General features: G+C 39.2%; 1 protein-coding gene across 2 annotated transcripts in view; it reads right to left on the bottom strand.

The window, feature by feature from the left end:
- Positions 1-18,468, bottom strand: part of LOC118775674 (1,4-alpha-glucan-branching enzyme-like) — a 129,294-nt gene that overhangs the window by 95,258 nt on the left and 15,568 nt on the right. The window contains exons 1-3 of one of the 2 annotated variants that reach the window (XM_036525698.1): positions 13,844-13,878; positions 13,222-13,391; positions 7,683-7,798 (exon numbers count right to left, since the gene is read on the bottom strand). In XM_036525698.1, coding sequence (XP_036381591.1) covers positions 7,683-7,798; positions 13,222-13,391; positions 13,844-13,845 — 288 coding nt within the window. In that variant the 5' untranslated portion in view covers positions 13,846-13,878. Of the gene's footprint in view, positions 1-7,682; positions 7,799-13,221; positions 13,392-13,843; positions 13,879-18,468 lie in introns of those variants that run through there. The other variant, XM_036525697.1, reaches the window with a different exon arrangement.

Here is an 18,468-nt window from a genome sequence, read left to right as displayed (position 1 = left end):
ATGGAAATGTGAGACTGAGGTTCTACAGGGAGAGGTATGGAGCGCACTGTCTTAATGTTTGGGCTTTTGGATTGGTACTTAAGGACATTCTATTTGATTCAATGGACAAAACTCAGTGACACTTGAGGTTTCAGTATATATAAGAAGTGTCAAAAAAGTGACAAAAAATGGAATTCTTGAAATGGAAAAAAGAAAGAAAAGCAAAATGGCAACATAAACAGATGGCCTATGAAATATTTTTGAATCCATCTCAAATCACTGAGTCATGTGAGACATGCCTCAATAATTGGTCTGCAAAATAATTTCGAAATTTGCATTCGTGCACACCGTCAGCAATCCGCAGGGATGCCAATATTCACAAAAGCATGTTGAGAGGAAATGATTAATCGTGGCTTTGATGTACAAAGACACAGGTGCCAAAAAAGTTGGAAATAAAATAGTGCAAGGTACACAGACATTGCCAACAGAATGAGAACAGCGGGAAAACATGTAGCTGTGCAAGAAAAAAAAAAAAACACGTCATGTGTCACGACTGTGTCCTCTGATGTGCAAGAACATTAAAAGGTTTGATCATGCCCCTGGAATATGACCTAAATCAACATACACATGGCTCATTTTCAAACCAAAGGTCTTGCTTCTCAAATTATGATGGAATCACATTAGAGATTGTTGATGTTTTGTGCCATAACCACCCCATTCCAACTGAGACATAGATGCAGTGAGTACTGCAGCTGCATGACTTGTCTACAACCTCCCTATATGTAGTCACTTCACTTCACTAGCTTCCTGTTATTACTTAAATTTTTCAAAACCTTAGCGCTGGCATGGAGGACCATGAACGGGACGGCCACCTCATTCCTCTGATCAGGCTTCAAACCAAATGCACTGGCCAAATCACTATGCTTTGCAACCTCTGGGTAACTGACTGTCCCCCCTCAAGACGGTGTTGCACTTCTCAGCCACGATGCCTGTTTGTTCTGGTCCCTATTAGTGGAATGAAGTTCCAACGGAGGTCAGGACAGCAGAATCACTGGCCATCTTCCCAGACTGAAGACCTACCTCTTCAGACTACGTCTCGGTTCCACTTCAATCCCTGCCCCTAGCACCTCCACCTGCAAGTATCACTTGCTGCTAATTTACTTGTAGTATCGCTATTCATAATATGTATTATGACCTAGTGACATTGAGACATATGGTAGCTTATGTACTTGACTTCATTTAGGTTTTATCAGCTGTCTAGTTTCGGACTAGCAGAAGTAACTTGTGGTGGGACTTGAATGATGTTGTATTCGTACTCACTAATATGGAAGTGTTGTTAGCCTGGTCTCACTTGGATGGATACAGTTCTGTTTTGTTGTACATTTTACATTTACATTTATTCATTAGGCAGATGTTTTTATACAAAGCGACTTACAAGCGATAAGGTAAGAGCATTTGCTAAACGAATGTAATGTGATTTAATGTAACATTTGCACTTTGAACTTGAACTTGAGAGCAGAGGTGGACAAGACCAGAGAAGGACACATTGAAGGACGGCCTACTCACAGGGATTAAAGTTCTCCGTCGCTACGACGTGAGAGAGAGTGGTTGCACAAACTCACGGTGTCCTATACAGCCGCCGGGCTCACGGTGTCCCGGACAACAATATTTTAATGCTTGCCCGCATTGTCACTTGGGAGTAACATGCCAACGCCCTTTTGTGGCTTTGTTATTGTATCCCTATAGCCTTGAGGACTGATACAAATGTTCTTAACCTGAGGTGATTACAAGGACAGAGAAGGGTATGGGTAGAGGTAGAGGTAGAGGTTGCAGCAGAGAGGGACAGAGAGAGAGAGAGAGAGAGAGAGAGAGAGAGAGAGAGAGAGAGAGTGGTAGAGACAGAGAGAGGTAGAGGTAGAGAGAAATATTTTTGACCTGTATTTTACCTTACTTTTTAAACAAAGGAATAAAAAAACTGTTTACATATAAGAGAGGAAATATAACAAAAGAAAGAGACAAAAAGCACACCCTAACCATAACCAAACAGGGAGAGCGAGAAAGAGAGAACTGGAAGATGAAAACATGCTGCAAGAGACACATAGGAATGCAGACAGATATAAAAAAGGACACATGAGTAATGCAATTAATCAATGAAACTTCTCAGGTTTGATGTATGCAATTAAATGCTCACCTTACAGACTGTAAGAGCATGCTGTTTCTAATATGAGATGATACATTTTTAAAATTGTATATTTTTATACTATCAATTCCCCACAGCGCATACATATTTTTCTCCAAAATCCCACCACAACACCTGGCTTATACTTCCAGTTGGACACATTTGCTTAGACCGGTGCCATTAGAAAATCCTCAGAATTCTATTTGCTAAGTATGGTAACTTGTGCGTGACAGCCAATTACAACTCGGAATGACCTCTGGTCTAATGTGCAGCCCGCTTACCTGCCGTTCAATAAAAAACTAGAGGCACTGAAGTGAGAGAGCACACAGCTTTCACGGGCTGACCTACTCAATGCTCCCTTCCAAGTTTTCAGGCCAGAAAGTGAAGTTCCACAGCATGGAGTAAATGAAGTCTATCCATCCCTACTTCCCTCTCCTTACAGGACGCTATCGCACAGGAGCATGAAAACTTAAACAAGCTGGTGCCAGCTCTAAAACAAATGGAAAAAAATATCAAAAGCAGGGACCGCATTTGCATCAAATAAAGAAAGGCCATGGCAGAAACAACCAAAGTAACTGATTATAATAAACATGACAGGTATGTGATTCACTCATAAGCATACAGGTAGGCCCCTGTCAGACTTCTGCCTGTCCCTGTTTCTCTCTTCTGCTTGAGCTATCATGTGCTGGCTTGGTCACTGCTTGGGAGCCTCTTCCTTCTCGCTGCCATGCTGAAAAGGTCTCAGCCTCTGCTAAGCAATGATGGGCAAGAATGAAAAGGACAAACAAACGTTCATCACCTCAAATAATGAACTGTGTCATGAAATAATGATGATCCATAATGAATAATCAATTAAGAATAGTCCAGCTGTCATTAAAAAGCACAGGCCATCAAACATGCTGTTGTGCCTCTTCCACAGCTCCATTTCAGTTCCATATCGAGGCTAAAAGGTCACAGCAGGGAGATAAAAATGCTTCCATGCCTTCCCCTTTTGAGCTGGTCTGTTTGGACGAATGAGGGTTGATGAATGATGCAAAATCTAAAAGCTGCTTCGGTCAATGACTCATATCAGTCAATGTCTAAGAGACAGCCCTGGAAAGAGAATCAGCAATTTGTATCCCATTATGCAGCAAAGTGATCCTTTGGAGTATTTCCTATGAGACAAGATCAAGTTAAGATGTTCCACAGATCTCTGGTGATTGACCATTTACAAACTGTTAAGTGAGCAGAAGATTGACTGACACATCAGTAGGAAAATTCACTATTCACTAAAACCACTATGTCTATGGTCTTGCTTAAAATATGCATTTTGTCTTTTGTGGTAGTGACAAGGGACGACAACTGTGCCTCGGATAAAAACTAAATATGTACGCATGGAACAGCACTGAGAACAACCAAAGCCATCAATGACGATTTCATTTTTCCATTACACACATTTTTTACAGAGATACAAAACTTCTCTGAATTATGTGATTACTGCAATCATTAAACACAGGGAAGTACAGTACTTCTTTAGCTTCATGTGTTACATAATCATCAGCGTTCTCAAACAGGCAAGGTTTTTACAATGTGAAAACTGCACTGGCCAGGAACATTTATGCATCAGTATGGAATATGTTTAATCTCTTCAACAGCCCCACAGATGCAAAACTGAAACTGGAAAGATGCAATCAAAGCAATCAACACTGCAACCAGCGAATATTAAAAAGATATTCTAGGATAGTACTAAGGTTAATGTCTTTTAACATGATAGTCTAACTGCATTTATCAACACTTAAACTTAAAAAAGTCAATGAATAACAGTAAGGCATAAAAATCATGTGGTAATGTAACACTTCATTCTTTTTCTAACAAGTCTTAAAAACGTCTTATTCACTGTGGTCATGCAGTTAAGCAGTTATGTGCTCTGGATAATCACTGGCTTTGATTTTTTGAAATTCAACCTTTCAGTCATTTGTCAAAATACAGTTAAATGGATAACATTTTACTTTTACTTAGTGACATAAATATTACAATTCTGACATTGTAACAACAGACAATTTGTGAGAAAAAAAAACCTCTCCAAGAAAAACAAGGAACTCCTTGATCACTTCAGATGTTCATATTGATTTTTGTCTATTTAATTCTAACCGTGCAAAACAAAGTTTGAACGACACAGGCATGGACTAATCACCCCAAAATCCGGCAGAAATTGTGCCTGCCAACTTTAACTTTTTTTGCAAAATCAGTGACCATAAATTGTTTAAAAGGGTTTTTTTTGTATCAACTTTACATCTAAAATGAGTAATTCCTGAGGCAGTTTTAAAGCCCGTTTCCAGTTTTTAGATGAAATTGCTCCATTACATACATATCTCATTCCCTGTCTAAAAGGAAGATAAAACCAATTCCCAGAGTAACAGAGTGTGCATTATACACCAATAACGACCTTAAAGATAGGCTAAAAAAATAATTTCTTCTACTGTGGCTTTGCTTCTAGCTTAGCATTGTTAACTAATTCATATGTACCATCAAATGCTATGGAAAATGCCCCTGCATGCCCTTTTACAACAATGTACCCCCATCCACCCAGCCGATAGAAGAGAATGATGCGATGCAGTCTGGACAGCCAATCACAAGCTATCTTGGCACATGAGGCGTTACTGATGCCAATGTGCCCGTTTGCTCCTTCTCTGCTGTCAGCCCAATTCTGCCAATCCAAGCTGCGTTGTCCTTTCAACAACCCCTTCTCAGCCAGTGGGTCTGTCCATAGGGAAGGGTCATCTCTACTGCCTATCCTATTCTATGAACAGTGAACAGAAGAAGTGTTCCATGTTTGTTCACTTACACTGAGAATGTCAGATGACAGATTACCACTGTTGACTTTTACAATAGAAATTTTTCATTAAAAAGTGTGCACTCCCATCCCCCACATCCTCATGTGCATATTCAAGGTTGTTTGTTCCAATGCAAATTAAAATTCAACATTTGATTCAAAGTCTGAATAGTTTTCTTTGTTCCTTAAATTTCACCACATTGCCTGGTGTTCAATTGAGTGTTAGTGTTTGAATCACTCTGAAACACCCCCAACCTGTTCATCAAAAGCCAAGTAGCAGGCTGACTAGCTCAACACAATCTACAATTTATTGTGCAAAATGCCATCAACTGTCTTCCAGTACAGAACAGTTCAGCTCCCTTCAGGCAATGAAAGCGCTAGCAATCTCAAGCTGTTCAAACCGGTCTTAATAATGGTCATAAATCCTAATAAAGGGGTGCACTGGAACCAAACAATACTTGACACATTCTCTCAGTTACTCCGTATTCACACAGATGCCTGTTTTGTTAAATCTATTATGCTGCATGACATCGAGTTCAGAAAACATTTTTCCCAAGTTTCTCTGAAGTTGCCCTGCTGCTGATTTCCTGTCGCAAATGCAATTGTGTTGTGATGCTGCCATCTGAGTCGCGCTTTATTTTCAACACCCATATTTAGCGAGCAGTTGATTCACTGCTGGAAAAATACTACCTTTCCCCCATTCTTGGTAGGGGCTGTAATCTCAACACAGCACCTACAGAAAACAGATCTACTCAAGACTTCCGATACAACACTTACTTATAACAGAATATCTTCTAGAAATTGTATGAAAACCACAACATATAATAGGTTTCATTTAACAATCCTCTCTTAATGAAGTGCTTGCTTCTTCACTTTTACTATGCCACCCACCATATAAGGAGAATGAGTGTAAGGTTAGCAGTGAACTCAAAATTACAGAACATTTATCTCTGACGTTAGTCTTTAGAGAGCTAACATGTCAGATTCTATCCTTGTCGAAGTCTAATAATGTCACACTTTCTTGGGGTCCCAGGAGAAACACTACCTTTGCCTCCAGTAAAACACTAAGATGTAAGTAAGCAAGTATGAGATGTATAAATGACTCATATAGTTCAGTGTGTAGCACTGTACAAATTACAGACCATGCTGGGCTATCACAAAAAAATTATAAACTCTATCAGCCATTCAATTCATTCATACATAGAAAAGGACAATAAGTCTAAGTGTACTTCTCTCTGCAAATGAAGTGGTTATAAACATGTCTCAAGATGTTTGTAAAAAACTACCATGGGTCTGTAAACCAAAGAAAGAGTAATGAGTCACAACAGTTATCAGTATGGTGGAAAAGTTTCATCTACAAAGTTTCCTTAATTCAATTAGCCATTGTGAAGCGCACACACTATTCTGGGTTTAGACATCCAACAAATTAGGAAACAAATGAGAATATTCATATATTCATATATTCTATATCAAATAAATATCTATATTTAAATAGACTTTCAAGCCCTTTCATATTTTATTCAAGATGTAGTGCCTTTAATATGTCTCCTGTCCTTGCTCCTGCAAGTCTATCTGCTTCTGCTTCAACTTCATCTATCCAACAGCTCAGCAGTACACAAAAGTTGTTGTCTATTGTTGGTTTTTCATGACCTCATCTAAGAATTCACATAGACTAGCAGAAGGGCAGCAAAATGTCACCAGGCATTGAGCTTGCTTTCATGGGATATATATATATATATATATATATATATATTTTTTTTTTTGTTTATTTGGTACTCTCTGCTGTGGGACGTTATGGTTTCAAGCTTGCCCTGTAACTGCCCATTGCAACTAGAACAGCAGTATGATGCTAGGTATCAGACAGCAAAAACTGTTGCCAACTCCTGGTATGATTTTTTTGTTTGTCTGTTTTTTGTTTCACGCTGTGGTGACATATGTATCTGAGGCGAGCCAGCATCCCACACACCTGTGCACATTTTGCATTTGCAGCCATTAGAAGTGAAAGTACACGAGACAATGTCAAATAAAATGTTCCTGCTGTGCAGCTGTTAAGTGACATTTGGAACTTCATTTATTCTAATATTCTTTGAATATAATATATGTATTATTCTCCACAGAAACTGTTCTGTTCTTTATTTGGCAGCATTACAACAAAGGCCACATCCTGCTATGGGTATCAGAGGAAAAATAATATTACTTGTTGCTGCCAACTACATGACTAGCACATTTTTTGGTTTGAACAACCCTGGGTGTCACAGCCTTGGTTAAACAGAAAGAAAGAGAAAAAGTGCACAAGACACTAATATCTAAAGGACATTTCAATAATGCTTTATCTTGTTTAAACTGAAATGAACTCAGTGAGGATAAAGACAATGCTTGCAGATCCAGTGCAGTCCAAGCCAATCAACTGATTCAGGGCTTTCAGCTATCGTGGTAGCAGTATAGTATTGTAGCTTGGGAATTTAGCTTTTATCCAAATGTTGGCAGGTTTGATTCCCTGGTGGTGTGCTGCTGTTTTACCTTGAGGAAGGTACTAAACCTGATTTTTTCAGGTAATAATCAGCTGTACACAATAAACAGAAAATATATATTGAGTATAGCTATGTAAGATATGGCCCACTTAAACTTTACAAGATAATAAGAATAAGAATAATGCACGTTGATAGGACTACTCAGTAACTGACATGAAAGATATACTCTTTTGAGGTGTACCTTCAGCTTGGATTCATGTGGGATGGCTGGGGACTTGTCCTTTTTCGGCGGAAGGTACAGTTCCCACTTGCCGTGCTCCTTCTTTTCGTAGGGGTGAGAGACATTATTCCAGTCATCTAACAGAAACAAACAAAAAAAAACACAGAAGATTTTAGCCCTTCTGATGATTTTCTGACATTCAGATGTTCGTTGAAAGAATCCCATGCTCTGATAGTCACTTGGACATTAACAGAGTTAACAGCTTGTAGATCTCAGCACCAGGACTGTACAACACAGATTTTTGTGTGTGTTACTAACAGTATACAGCATTCATCACAATACAAAATCTCTGTGATAGCTTAAGAATGATTTCTATATTAAATAAAGCCACACTGTTATCTACAACAAACTAAATCAACCAATGAATATAAACAGAACAATTTATTCATCCACAAATTCATATTACTAAGAAATCTCTTTTCTTCCAGGACATTTTCATCTAAATTATGTAATTTGTGCATTGTTTCTCTACCTCATGCTAAAAAGCATACAGTAACAGAAAGAAAAAGAACAGAGAAAGATCGGAAGGCTAGAATCTGCTTATAGACTCATAAGCACAATCATCCATGCAACAGCAATTACTCATCAAGGTGCAAGCCTGTGTCCTTCATTAAATCTGGTATTGTTTTATCTTAGCATTGTACAATGCTGGTGTCATTCAGTACTTCTACAAGATCCTAGCTCCAGGGCTCATATCAGTGTGAACATTGTAATTATATTATCAGAAAGAAACTGCTAGGATTAAACATGGTTTCTGTACTGTATCAAGCTGAATAATGTCTAACATAGATGGGGATGGACCCATCAGGAATTGTTCACATACAATTATCATACTGTTTTGTCTTGCTTTTGACCCACCAAACACTGTGAACATCTAGCTAGAAATACTATAAATATCACTGGAGTCTGGATTCCATTTACTTGCCAGAAATAATTTGTTTGTTTTGAAACTGGGATACAGGTATAAAACTGGGAAGTGTCTTGCTGTTTAAATTGTTGTTTTGCAGTAAACTTATTCACAAGCAATTTGGAGAAAAATATCCCTGGTTTTGTGACAGACAGACCGGAGGATGAGACGGTGAGACCAATGCTGATCTCTGCAACCTATCCAAATTTAAGCAGAAGTGTGAAACTGAGTATGTAAATGACATGTTGGACTATAATTGATGTAACACAATTAACAGTTGGACTGCTTGCGGGCTCTTTTTGCACAGGTGCGAAGGGGAGTCACTGCCAGTACAGAGCCACAGAGACCACCTGTAACTTTTCATGCGAGATGTTGCTTCATTTGACTCCACTTCACACTTGTTGAAAAAGCGTCTGTAAACATTCCAACGTGTTAAAGGTGCTACATCATTTAGAGAAGTAGAATTGTTTGTTTTTTTTTGTTTGCCTTCACCAAGGTAGCTGCTGAAATGCAAAGCCTCAACTTGCACAAAAAAAAATCCCTTTAATGAAATTTGTTTGTTTCTGAAGGTAAATGATTAATGTCTCTCACAATTTACAATTACATTACATTATTTTCATTCATTAGACACACTAATCCAGAGCGACTTACACAGGTTACATTTTTTGTATGTTATCCATTTATACAGATATTTACTGAGGCAATTCTTGGTTAAGCACCTTACCCAAGGGTGCAGTGGCAGTGCTCCCGCTGCTCTTTACCACTATGCTATGGTGCCACCCGATTTGCAACAATTACTAATTTTTTATTATTATTATGGTACTTTATGAGTTCCTGCAATAAGCACAAAAATACGAATTTCGGTGCAGCTGGCATTTCCTGTGAATGCCTAATGTTTGTGTAAGTCTTTAATGTTTGGTGATATCTGTATGCCAGGGCCAAGGCAGTTTATTGTGGAGGTTGACAATTTATAGATATTGAACAAAAAAGTGTGGATTGCACAGAGAAATCTGATCCCAGTCCAGCACACAGGGAACGTCTCTTCTGTTTTCGCAGCTCCCGTCTGTTTAGACATTTGCATAATGTAAAACAAATCTTGTACAGCAATAAACACACTTTAAAAAGGCGAAAGAGTTATGGGATCCAGGGCAGCATTCTTGATGACTTTCCAGCTAGGCCACATGAAAAATGGCCAAGCAGGTAGTGTAGTGTTTATATTAAGAGGGAAATCCCTGGGTGAAGAGTAGTGTTTTATCAACATCACACGTTTCGTGCTGAACTTGAACTGAGATAAAGTATTGAGAAGGTAATTATAATTTTGCTAATTATTAATAACGTCCAGTGTTACAATAATTCATTAACATAGTTTAGCAATGTTTTACAATAATTATGGACAGTAAGGCTCATTTCACTTATTTTAGCGCTGTCACGTGTGTATATGTAGACGTTAGCACATGAGGAGCTGCACATCTCTTGGAATAAGAAATCAGCTTCCCTGTGACATATTACCACAAGAATGACAGAAAACAAACAACAACCAAAAAAATTCACTATCCCTGCCTCTCTCCAATCAATGAGAGACTAGCTGGGACTCGGTCAGTCAACTAATTTGGAGTTACCGCAAGAGCGGGTAGGGGGATTATATGACCCCTTTCAGAGTCTGACAGGGTGACGCAGTTGTGTCACAGATATTTTCTCCCCCATTTGTATGTATATCTCCTTTTGCAGTACAGATCTTGGTGAGAGATTTTGAAAAAGAGCGGATGCATTATTCATCCCACCTGCACCTCCTTCACGGCCAGGCAGTCTGGGCTGTTCCTGCACTCACTATGAAATTGAAACCAAATAATACGAGCCGTGTCCAAATGTAATCTCTTGCGGAATTGAAATCGGGGGACTTACTCTGCTCATGCCTCCAGGTTTCAGGGAAGATAATTAAAAAAAGGAGAGGAGAAAAAAAAGAGAGAAAGTGGGAGGGAATGTGGGGTGGTGGCGGTGGTGGTGTTATAAGGACATCAGGAGGATAATAAGGCGCCTGAGCCACGGCATTTTGTTAGGATATCAAACATTGGCGCATGGCACCGGGGTCTCGTAAACAGCGTTATTCCGTGGAGGAATCACTTTGGCCTTTCGACATCATTTCAGAGAGCACTGCCTGTCACTCCCTCCGAGCTTGTGCATCACTCTGAACGTGTGCACTGCATCCAGAAGTTCTTCCATAATTTGGTCAGCGCATCTCAAATGTACTGTACAAAGCATAAAATAATAATAACACACACACACACACACACACACATACACTCATGCAAAAACTTCCCTTTAAACTGGTGGGAAGGATTCTGGCAAGCAACAGCATAATCTGTATTCATTAAAACTGGAAGGGAAGAAGGTCAATTGAAAAGGTCTAAACTTGTTAACAAGGGAGTGAGGGAATTTAAAAGTTTAAAGTGTTGAAGGCTTCGCTTTCTCCAGGCTGGATGAAGCGTGGTGCCTATCTGTGGCTTTGGCTTACTTTCTCATCAGGAAAGACCATATCAGAACGTAATGCTTAAGGTACTAATCGATATGTTTGTTCACGCTTAAATACCGTTGTCAAGGATTAGAGATTTGCATATAAATGGGGCTTGATGGTCAAATGAACAAGGAAAAAAAATTTAAGGCTTAGGTTCTCAGGCTCAGCTTCATCAAACATGCAGGTGTTGAAAGGTGTAGACACAGACTGGAGCTGGCTGACATTAAGAAAAGAAATAGGAATAAAAATGTACATGTTCATAAGTTAATAATTAATAAGGAGGCACAAAAAGAGACTGTATAACAGAGGCACTGTGCCTTCACATGGAAAAACTCAAGGAATATCGGTCACACTGAATTAATGTTTCACCTTCAGCTTGCCTGAAACCAAACCACTTTTTCTCAACAAGAGATCTCTTTATCCTTGTTTTGGATGGGAAGCAGCAGATATACAGTGAACTGGAGCTTTAGCCTGCTATAGCTGTTATGGCTACAGCTTTGGGATGAGCCTCTCCTAGTGTTTCTTACCCTGGCTGAGCCAGGTTGCCATATACGTCTGAAAGACAGAAAAGACAAAGTGTGGAATACAGGTGACAAAATGGAGAGGAGACAGTGCTGTACATGTCTGACAGACAGAGAGAGTGTCACATATGTCTAACAGACAGATAATGTCAGAGGAATTACTGTACTTCCTTTTCTGTCCCTATGAGGTTATAACATGCTGGTTAGTATATACATCATTCTCTTTTCTTTGTTGCCTTTTGATGTTTTCAACCAAAAAGCTGCACTTGTGTTTATAAAACCTCTGTGTACATCACAGTACTCACAGTGAGATTCTTTATGCCTCAACCTTTCATGTTGTGGGAACAAGGAGTAGAGAATTCTTCACACAAAAAGACTGTATTCCCTAACTTTAACAGTGAGAAACAGATGCAATAATATAAAATATTAACCACATAGAAAAAAAAAATCAAAAGAGAACTTGTGTGTTTGCATAGAGGCGTTAGATAACCCTGGAGTGAGTCTATTCTGTGCCGATTTCTTTGTCTGCTCTATCCTCTGCACCCTCACTCCTCTATAACTAATCATACAGTCAGAGATAAAGCCCAAAAAATCTACATTTATTCAGAGGCACAATGATGCTGCTCAACAGAGAAGCAGGAGGGAGAGAGCCTTGGAGGCCCTTTTGATCTGTGGATTACATCTGTTTCCCCAAGGAAAAAACAGAGAGCAAAAGTTTCTGAGTACAAGCACAGCACGCACATACACAACGGCATTTGGTGAAAATATTCAAGTGGGTAGGACCCATATGACCTGAAAGCATTATTGAGAAGCAGACTCTAAAATTACACTCTCGTTGCAAGCTCTTTGCTTTGCATTGAGTGGACTGATGCCACTCAAATCACAATGGTACCATCATTTGGGACTTCTCTTGGTTGGCTGAGCTTGCTCTTGGTGGAGTTTAACAGGGCTCGTTAGGACAGTGATGCGACCCTCTGAAGCCCGACCAAGATCCTCTGCATTGTAGACTAAATGTGACAGTTCAAACCCCAATGCAGTCACCACACAAGTTTAATTACTACATCAGACTGCATACTAACACAGTATCTCCGTGATTCTATTTTTTTTTATATCACTTTTACTGTTATAAAGCTTAGTTCACACTGCTAAACCTGGATCTCTTGTATTTGAATATGGCATGGACTTGTTCTGAAAAGTACTGCAAAATGTACAGATAACTGTGAGAGAAAACAATGCCCTTGCCAAACAAGATCCCGGGAGCTTCAAATTATGATTTAATAGAGCCAAGATGTGCTTAAGAATAAGCACCTTCCTGCAAATGACAGAGAAACAAACAGACTGAATATAGAGCCTTGCCTTACTATAAATGATTATATATCATAACTCACAGACTTTGTCTTTACAAACATGGAATACATTATAAAGGTTAGCAGCTTGAAATGTGAGGTGGTTTCCTTGGCAACAGTTAAGTTTTCGGTGCTTTGATTCGCATGTCTCTGAATGAGAAAAATGAGGGAAGAGAGTAAAGGCGGTTGATCAGGGAAGATTGTTGCTACTTACTGAAATCCCCAGTTAGGAAGAGGGCAGCGGCCCCAGGGGCCCACTCTTTAAAGAGCAGCCCATTGTTGGCTTGCCGCTGCACTCCGAAGGTCTGGTAGCTGCGTGAGAACTGATCAAAGCCCCCCTCCGCCTCCTCCAGCTCCACGAGTCGCCTCTGAAAGAGACCGTACCTGTGAACGCAAGGACGGGAAACATACTGGTGTCACTAAAGAGGGAGGACGTACTGGGAGAGGTTGTACCCCTTTCTCCTCTATAGGACACATCAAAAGCAAATGGGTGGGTGTGGAGGGGCTTTTGTATCCCAAGATGCTTAAGCAAAACTTAAATCAATATCTACTTTCATTTGAGTGACTGAAAGCAACAGAAATGGAGGGTGAGAGAGAGAGGTTATATGAACTCTGCTGCATGAAAAGATATTGTGGAGCAATTTTTAAACTCGGTGACATCTTTCCAGAGAAAAATAAAAACCTTGAGCAGTTATCTATTTTATATAATGTTTACGTACTGTATATAAATGAGTGCATATCACACAAAATATTCACAAAGCAGGTACACACATACACATGCACATACATACATGCAGAGGGTGCAGTTACTGAGGAGCTGTGACACAGCTACATACATTTAAGCACTCTCCCTGTTGGTTTCATTTCAAACAGAACCATGTAGATCCAGTGGAATTCTGTAGGGTGATGATGACATGGGTGTGAGTCATGTGCATTGTTAAAATGAAAGATTAATTTAATTGGGACTTCTCATAAATGCAGTTATCAGCCAAAATCCATCAATCATGCGATTCCTTGACTATGTTCCAGCCTCTCAGATTTGAATGTGGTCCACTTTCCTCAGTAAAGCTGATAAAGTAAGTAAGCTGATAAACATACAAATGGATGTGGGCCACAGTGTTAGTCAACTTTCTATAAAAGTTAATTAAACTATTTCAAACAATAACCCAAGATAATCAGATCTAAAACTAAAATTAATAAGAAAGCAGAATGCATGGCATTTACCAGACAAAAAATTAAAATCTATACTTGTGGCGTGACATTTCCTAACATTTTGAACATTTCTGCAAAACAATGCCACTTCATCTCATTGCTCACTCATCTGAAAAATTAGCAGTGGAGTGTCGTCTTCTCAGCATGGATAAATGAACTGTCTCTCTGTAATGCTGTCTTCTGAATGTATTACAGCTAATTACATAGAGATCTGTGCTAGCAGAAGTGGTAATAGTCTTGATCTAAAGAGAATGCAGACTGAATATTCCAGTCAATGAAATTTACTTTTGTATAAAGCCCTTTGAAATAGAGACCACTCCTGGGCCCTTGCAAAGCATAACAGAGGGAAGTGATTTCAAGAAGTGAGCAACAGTTATAATTATTCTTTAATACTACAGAGTTCAGCTGGCCTTAAGGTCAAATTAAAGATGAAAGTGGCATGCAGAGAATAGTAACAAAGCAGTAGAAAAGTGAAGGAAAACAGTCAGACATGATGGCATTGCAGTGCATCAACAAAATGACAATGAGAGTATATGGAAGAGACAGTTTATGGAGGGGAACAATGCCTTGACCCACCCAATATGGCAAAAACAGTGAATGAAATGTATTCACTTGCATATTGGATGCAAATGTTTAAATTTAATTGGCTTGTGTCAGCAACATTCTTTCACCTAAAATGTTTATTACAAAATATGTCTGCGAATCCACAGATGTGTATGCTAATATGATGCTTTGTTAATAATATTAAGGGTATATGGGGTGTTTTATGAATAAAAAAATTCAAAATGACAATTTAAAATGGCTGACTTCATGCATTCCTTGTGAGGAGAGGGAATTGTATATCAAGTTTCATACATTACTTCAAATGGGTTGATCTGTGATCAAAAATCACAAGCATAATGTAGACCATTAACCCTCTGTGTAAAAGTAATGAACATTTTTTAAGAAAACAAAAGAAGAGTAAAACTTAAAAAATGGGTTCTGGCACTTGTGGTGCTTGGTGACCTAATAGCAAGAACAGAAATTCCCTGTACTGCCCTAGTTTTTAAAACCTGCTCCAACTCAGGTTATTTGCGTTACTTTACATTTGGCATTGACCATGCTCATAACGACTTGCAATGCTAACAAGGTTTCATCTGAAAAACTCAGACATTTATCAGCAGGACTAAGTGAGGGATAATTTTGTGACAAAGGTTTTCCCTGTAGTGGTATCTTCCAAGCTGTGAGTCACTGTGACGACATCACCACATATTGCCCTATAATTCTTATTGGATTTCTCGTATTGAGTGACAACGCATCAAAAGTAACATTTTTTACTGATAAAGGTCCCAGCCCCTCTGCTGCTGCTGATGGGCTGGTGAAAGGCATGGACTTTCCAGCAGCTGCTCAGGATAATGATCCTGGGTATCCACCACCAGCCAACACAAACTTTGAAACTACATCCATGTAGGGTTCTCATTCTACCCTGGTTGTCTTCCAGGCAGGCTCTGCATTGTAGAGAGGTCACTGGCTAAGGTTGGGGGAATGAGTCGAGTGGGGAGGGGGGGTCATCATAAGGGGCTTCTCCCAACATAGCAAGACATACACAGAATGTCATGCCTAAAAATATAAAGAAGGTGGTAATGATTTGAGGTGGTGGTAATGTCTTTGCAATATCCTCTATGGAGGCTCTATTCTCTGTGCGTGTAGGCTCCTGCCTCTTACAGTTAAATAGTGACAACAGGAGATTTCAGAATGTAGACACCAGAGTAAGACACATGAGCAGGCTGCCTGGGTGAGGCTGATTTAAAAACAAGCTTGGTAAAGCCAGTCTGCTACTCATTATGGCCCAGCAATTAATGGTACATTAATATATGTGCATCATTTTATTATTTTATGCATAAGACAAATTTTAAAAAGTGTAAAATGTATTGTTTGCCAGTTATGAATGGAAAGGACAGTCACAATTGCTTGATGCCTCTTGTGTTTGAACTAAAAGAAATGGCAACACTTTTAAAATGTGGATTAGGTAATTTGTATTCATGTTATTTTATTCCATATGATCTAAAAACATTAATAAAATCATCAATTTTTACACTCTGATAGAGTGATACATAGAAAAACTAGTTGTTTGAGTGATTCTATAATGATAACAAGTTACGTAAAGAGCCGTAAGGCTTGGGTTCAACTTTCATGGTGTCTAATTGCATTTAAATCAACAACTCCTTTAAATGCTATCCCTCCTTCATCTTTTGATTAAACATCAGTATGTCAGAGGTACAAAACTTTTCACAGAAATCTAATAAAGTCTTTAATTAGCACAAGGATGTCAACAGTGTAATTACATGAAACTATTAATGTGTTATGGCAGTATAAGAAAACGTCTATTCAGTCAGTGCAGGGATACTTTCAAATTTAGGCTATACGGCTAATTATGAACAAAGTTTACATGGGTAAACATGGGAATGATGAGCCCAAAATCTGTGAAGTGAGAGATCAAACAGACTTGTGTGTAGTTCTTGGTGACCAGACAGCAACACACAGTTGCTGCTGCAGTTGAGAACATCCAATATTTTTTTCTTTGTCTCCTCAATTGCAACTGATTCCAACCATGTTACCAACAATGTGTTGCTGATGGTGCAGAAACACACATGCCCACCTCCAGCCATCCAGCCAATGTCTCCTGTCATTCTCAGGCCAAGGCAGGCTGATTCTAATCCAGCTTATGTTCCACTAACTGCCAAAACCCCTGTCACACCAAAATCTGCAGGGACAGCCAGAATCTCACCACCATCAGTGTCACCAATCCCTAGCATGCTAGAGTTTCAGTGGCTGAGAACAAAGACCATGCAGTCATATCAGAACTGCTAAATCCAATTTACATACACAAACAGGTCATTAAGTCCCATCACTGTCTGATTTGTCCTGGAAATTCAGCATCACAGCCTTCCATTTTCCATATCACCTTTTCCTCTTATTCAGTTTAACATTCAGTATACCAAATGTTTAACTGCCTCCCAACAGTTGAAACAAAAGTAAAATCAAATTCCAATTCCAATTGTACAACACATATAATGTGTTTATCCATCAAAATCCATCTTCCTTTGAATAATTTGGAATAATTACCAGTCAGAGCATTTCTTATAGGCCCTCCTGAGTCAACAGAACTCATTCACCTTAACATCTAGAGAGTGAGACAGTCAAGTTCCATCTTCTAAAAAAAAGCACAGATTCTACTGTGAAGAGCTTCTAAAGGCAACCCTAACAGACGGGCACAGAAATTCCTTAGGTCCTACAGCACAACACCAGCGGGGCAAAAGACAGGCTCTTTCCAACAACTAGTCCATTTGATGCTTTACCATATCAAAGCAATAAGGAAAGGAAAAATGGTACTCATGAAACACTGTAAATGTCATGAGCCACACTGTGTGGAAACTCAGTACATTTGTGGTCAATTTAAAATTGTCTATAGGTAAATATATTTATATTAATCACTTTTAGCAGAGGTTATACATATGTGTATATGAAATAAAATTTACAAAGATGATACAATTTTATTTACTTATCCTACTCACAAAATATATTCCTTTGAGTGTGTATGCATGTACGCTTTCAACCTGAGCAGTGGATATAAGAAGTGGTAAACTGAAAAGAAGGACAGGACTCATTATGCACTTCCTCACAGCTTTTCACCGGTGAAGTGAAAGGAAGTGCCAATATCCATAAATGCCATACATATGTACTTTCATGAAAATCACCTCAGCTTCCCTTGCAATGGTGTAAGGCACACTCATCTGCAAGGTTCTGAGAGAATGCATTGCTGTAAGCTACCAACATCACCTTTAAGAACACTCACAGGTTCAAATTTTAGGTGAGAACGAAGCCCATTCTCGAGAGTTAAGCTCTTTTTTTTATGAACAGGGTTCCAGGTGTGTAGCTGCAAAAGCGGCTTTTCTCAGAATATACTGCTGGGTACAGCTGGTGGCACACAGTACACTTAAGCCTTTGCACTTCCCCAAAACAATCACCTGAGCCCAGACTGCCACAGAGCAAGGCTTTTAAGCTTCTTAATAACAGTGATTAAGACCAGCTGGGAGCAACAGGGGCACTCTGCATAAAACAATAACAGTGTCACCTGAGCAATGCTACCTGAAGCACATAAAAATCAAACTTAGAAATGTCTCTGCTCTTCAGGGCTTTTCTGTTCATTATTTTCAGGGGGGCACAAACCATACGCGCTTTTCTTCCTTTACCATCGTATAGAGCTGAT

The sequence above is a fragment of the Megalops cyprinoides genome, chromosome 3 (assembly GCF_013368585.1).
Source record: "Megalops cyprinoides isolate fMegCyp1 chromosome 3, fMegCyp1.pri, whole genome shotgun sequence".
In the NCBI taxonomy this organism is placed as follows: domain Eukaryota; kingdom Metazoa; phylum Chordata; class Actinopteri; order Elopiformes; family Megalopidae; genus Megalops; species Megalops cyprinoides.
The sequence above is the reverse complement of the archived record's forward strand: the minus strand, read 5'-3'. Positions and strand labels throughout refer to the sequence as shown.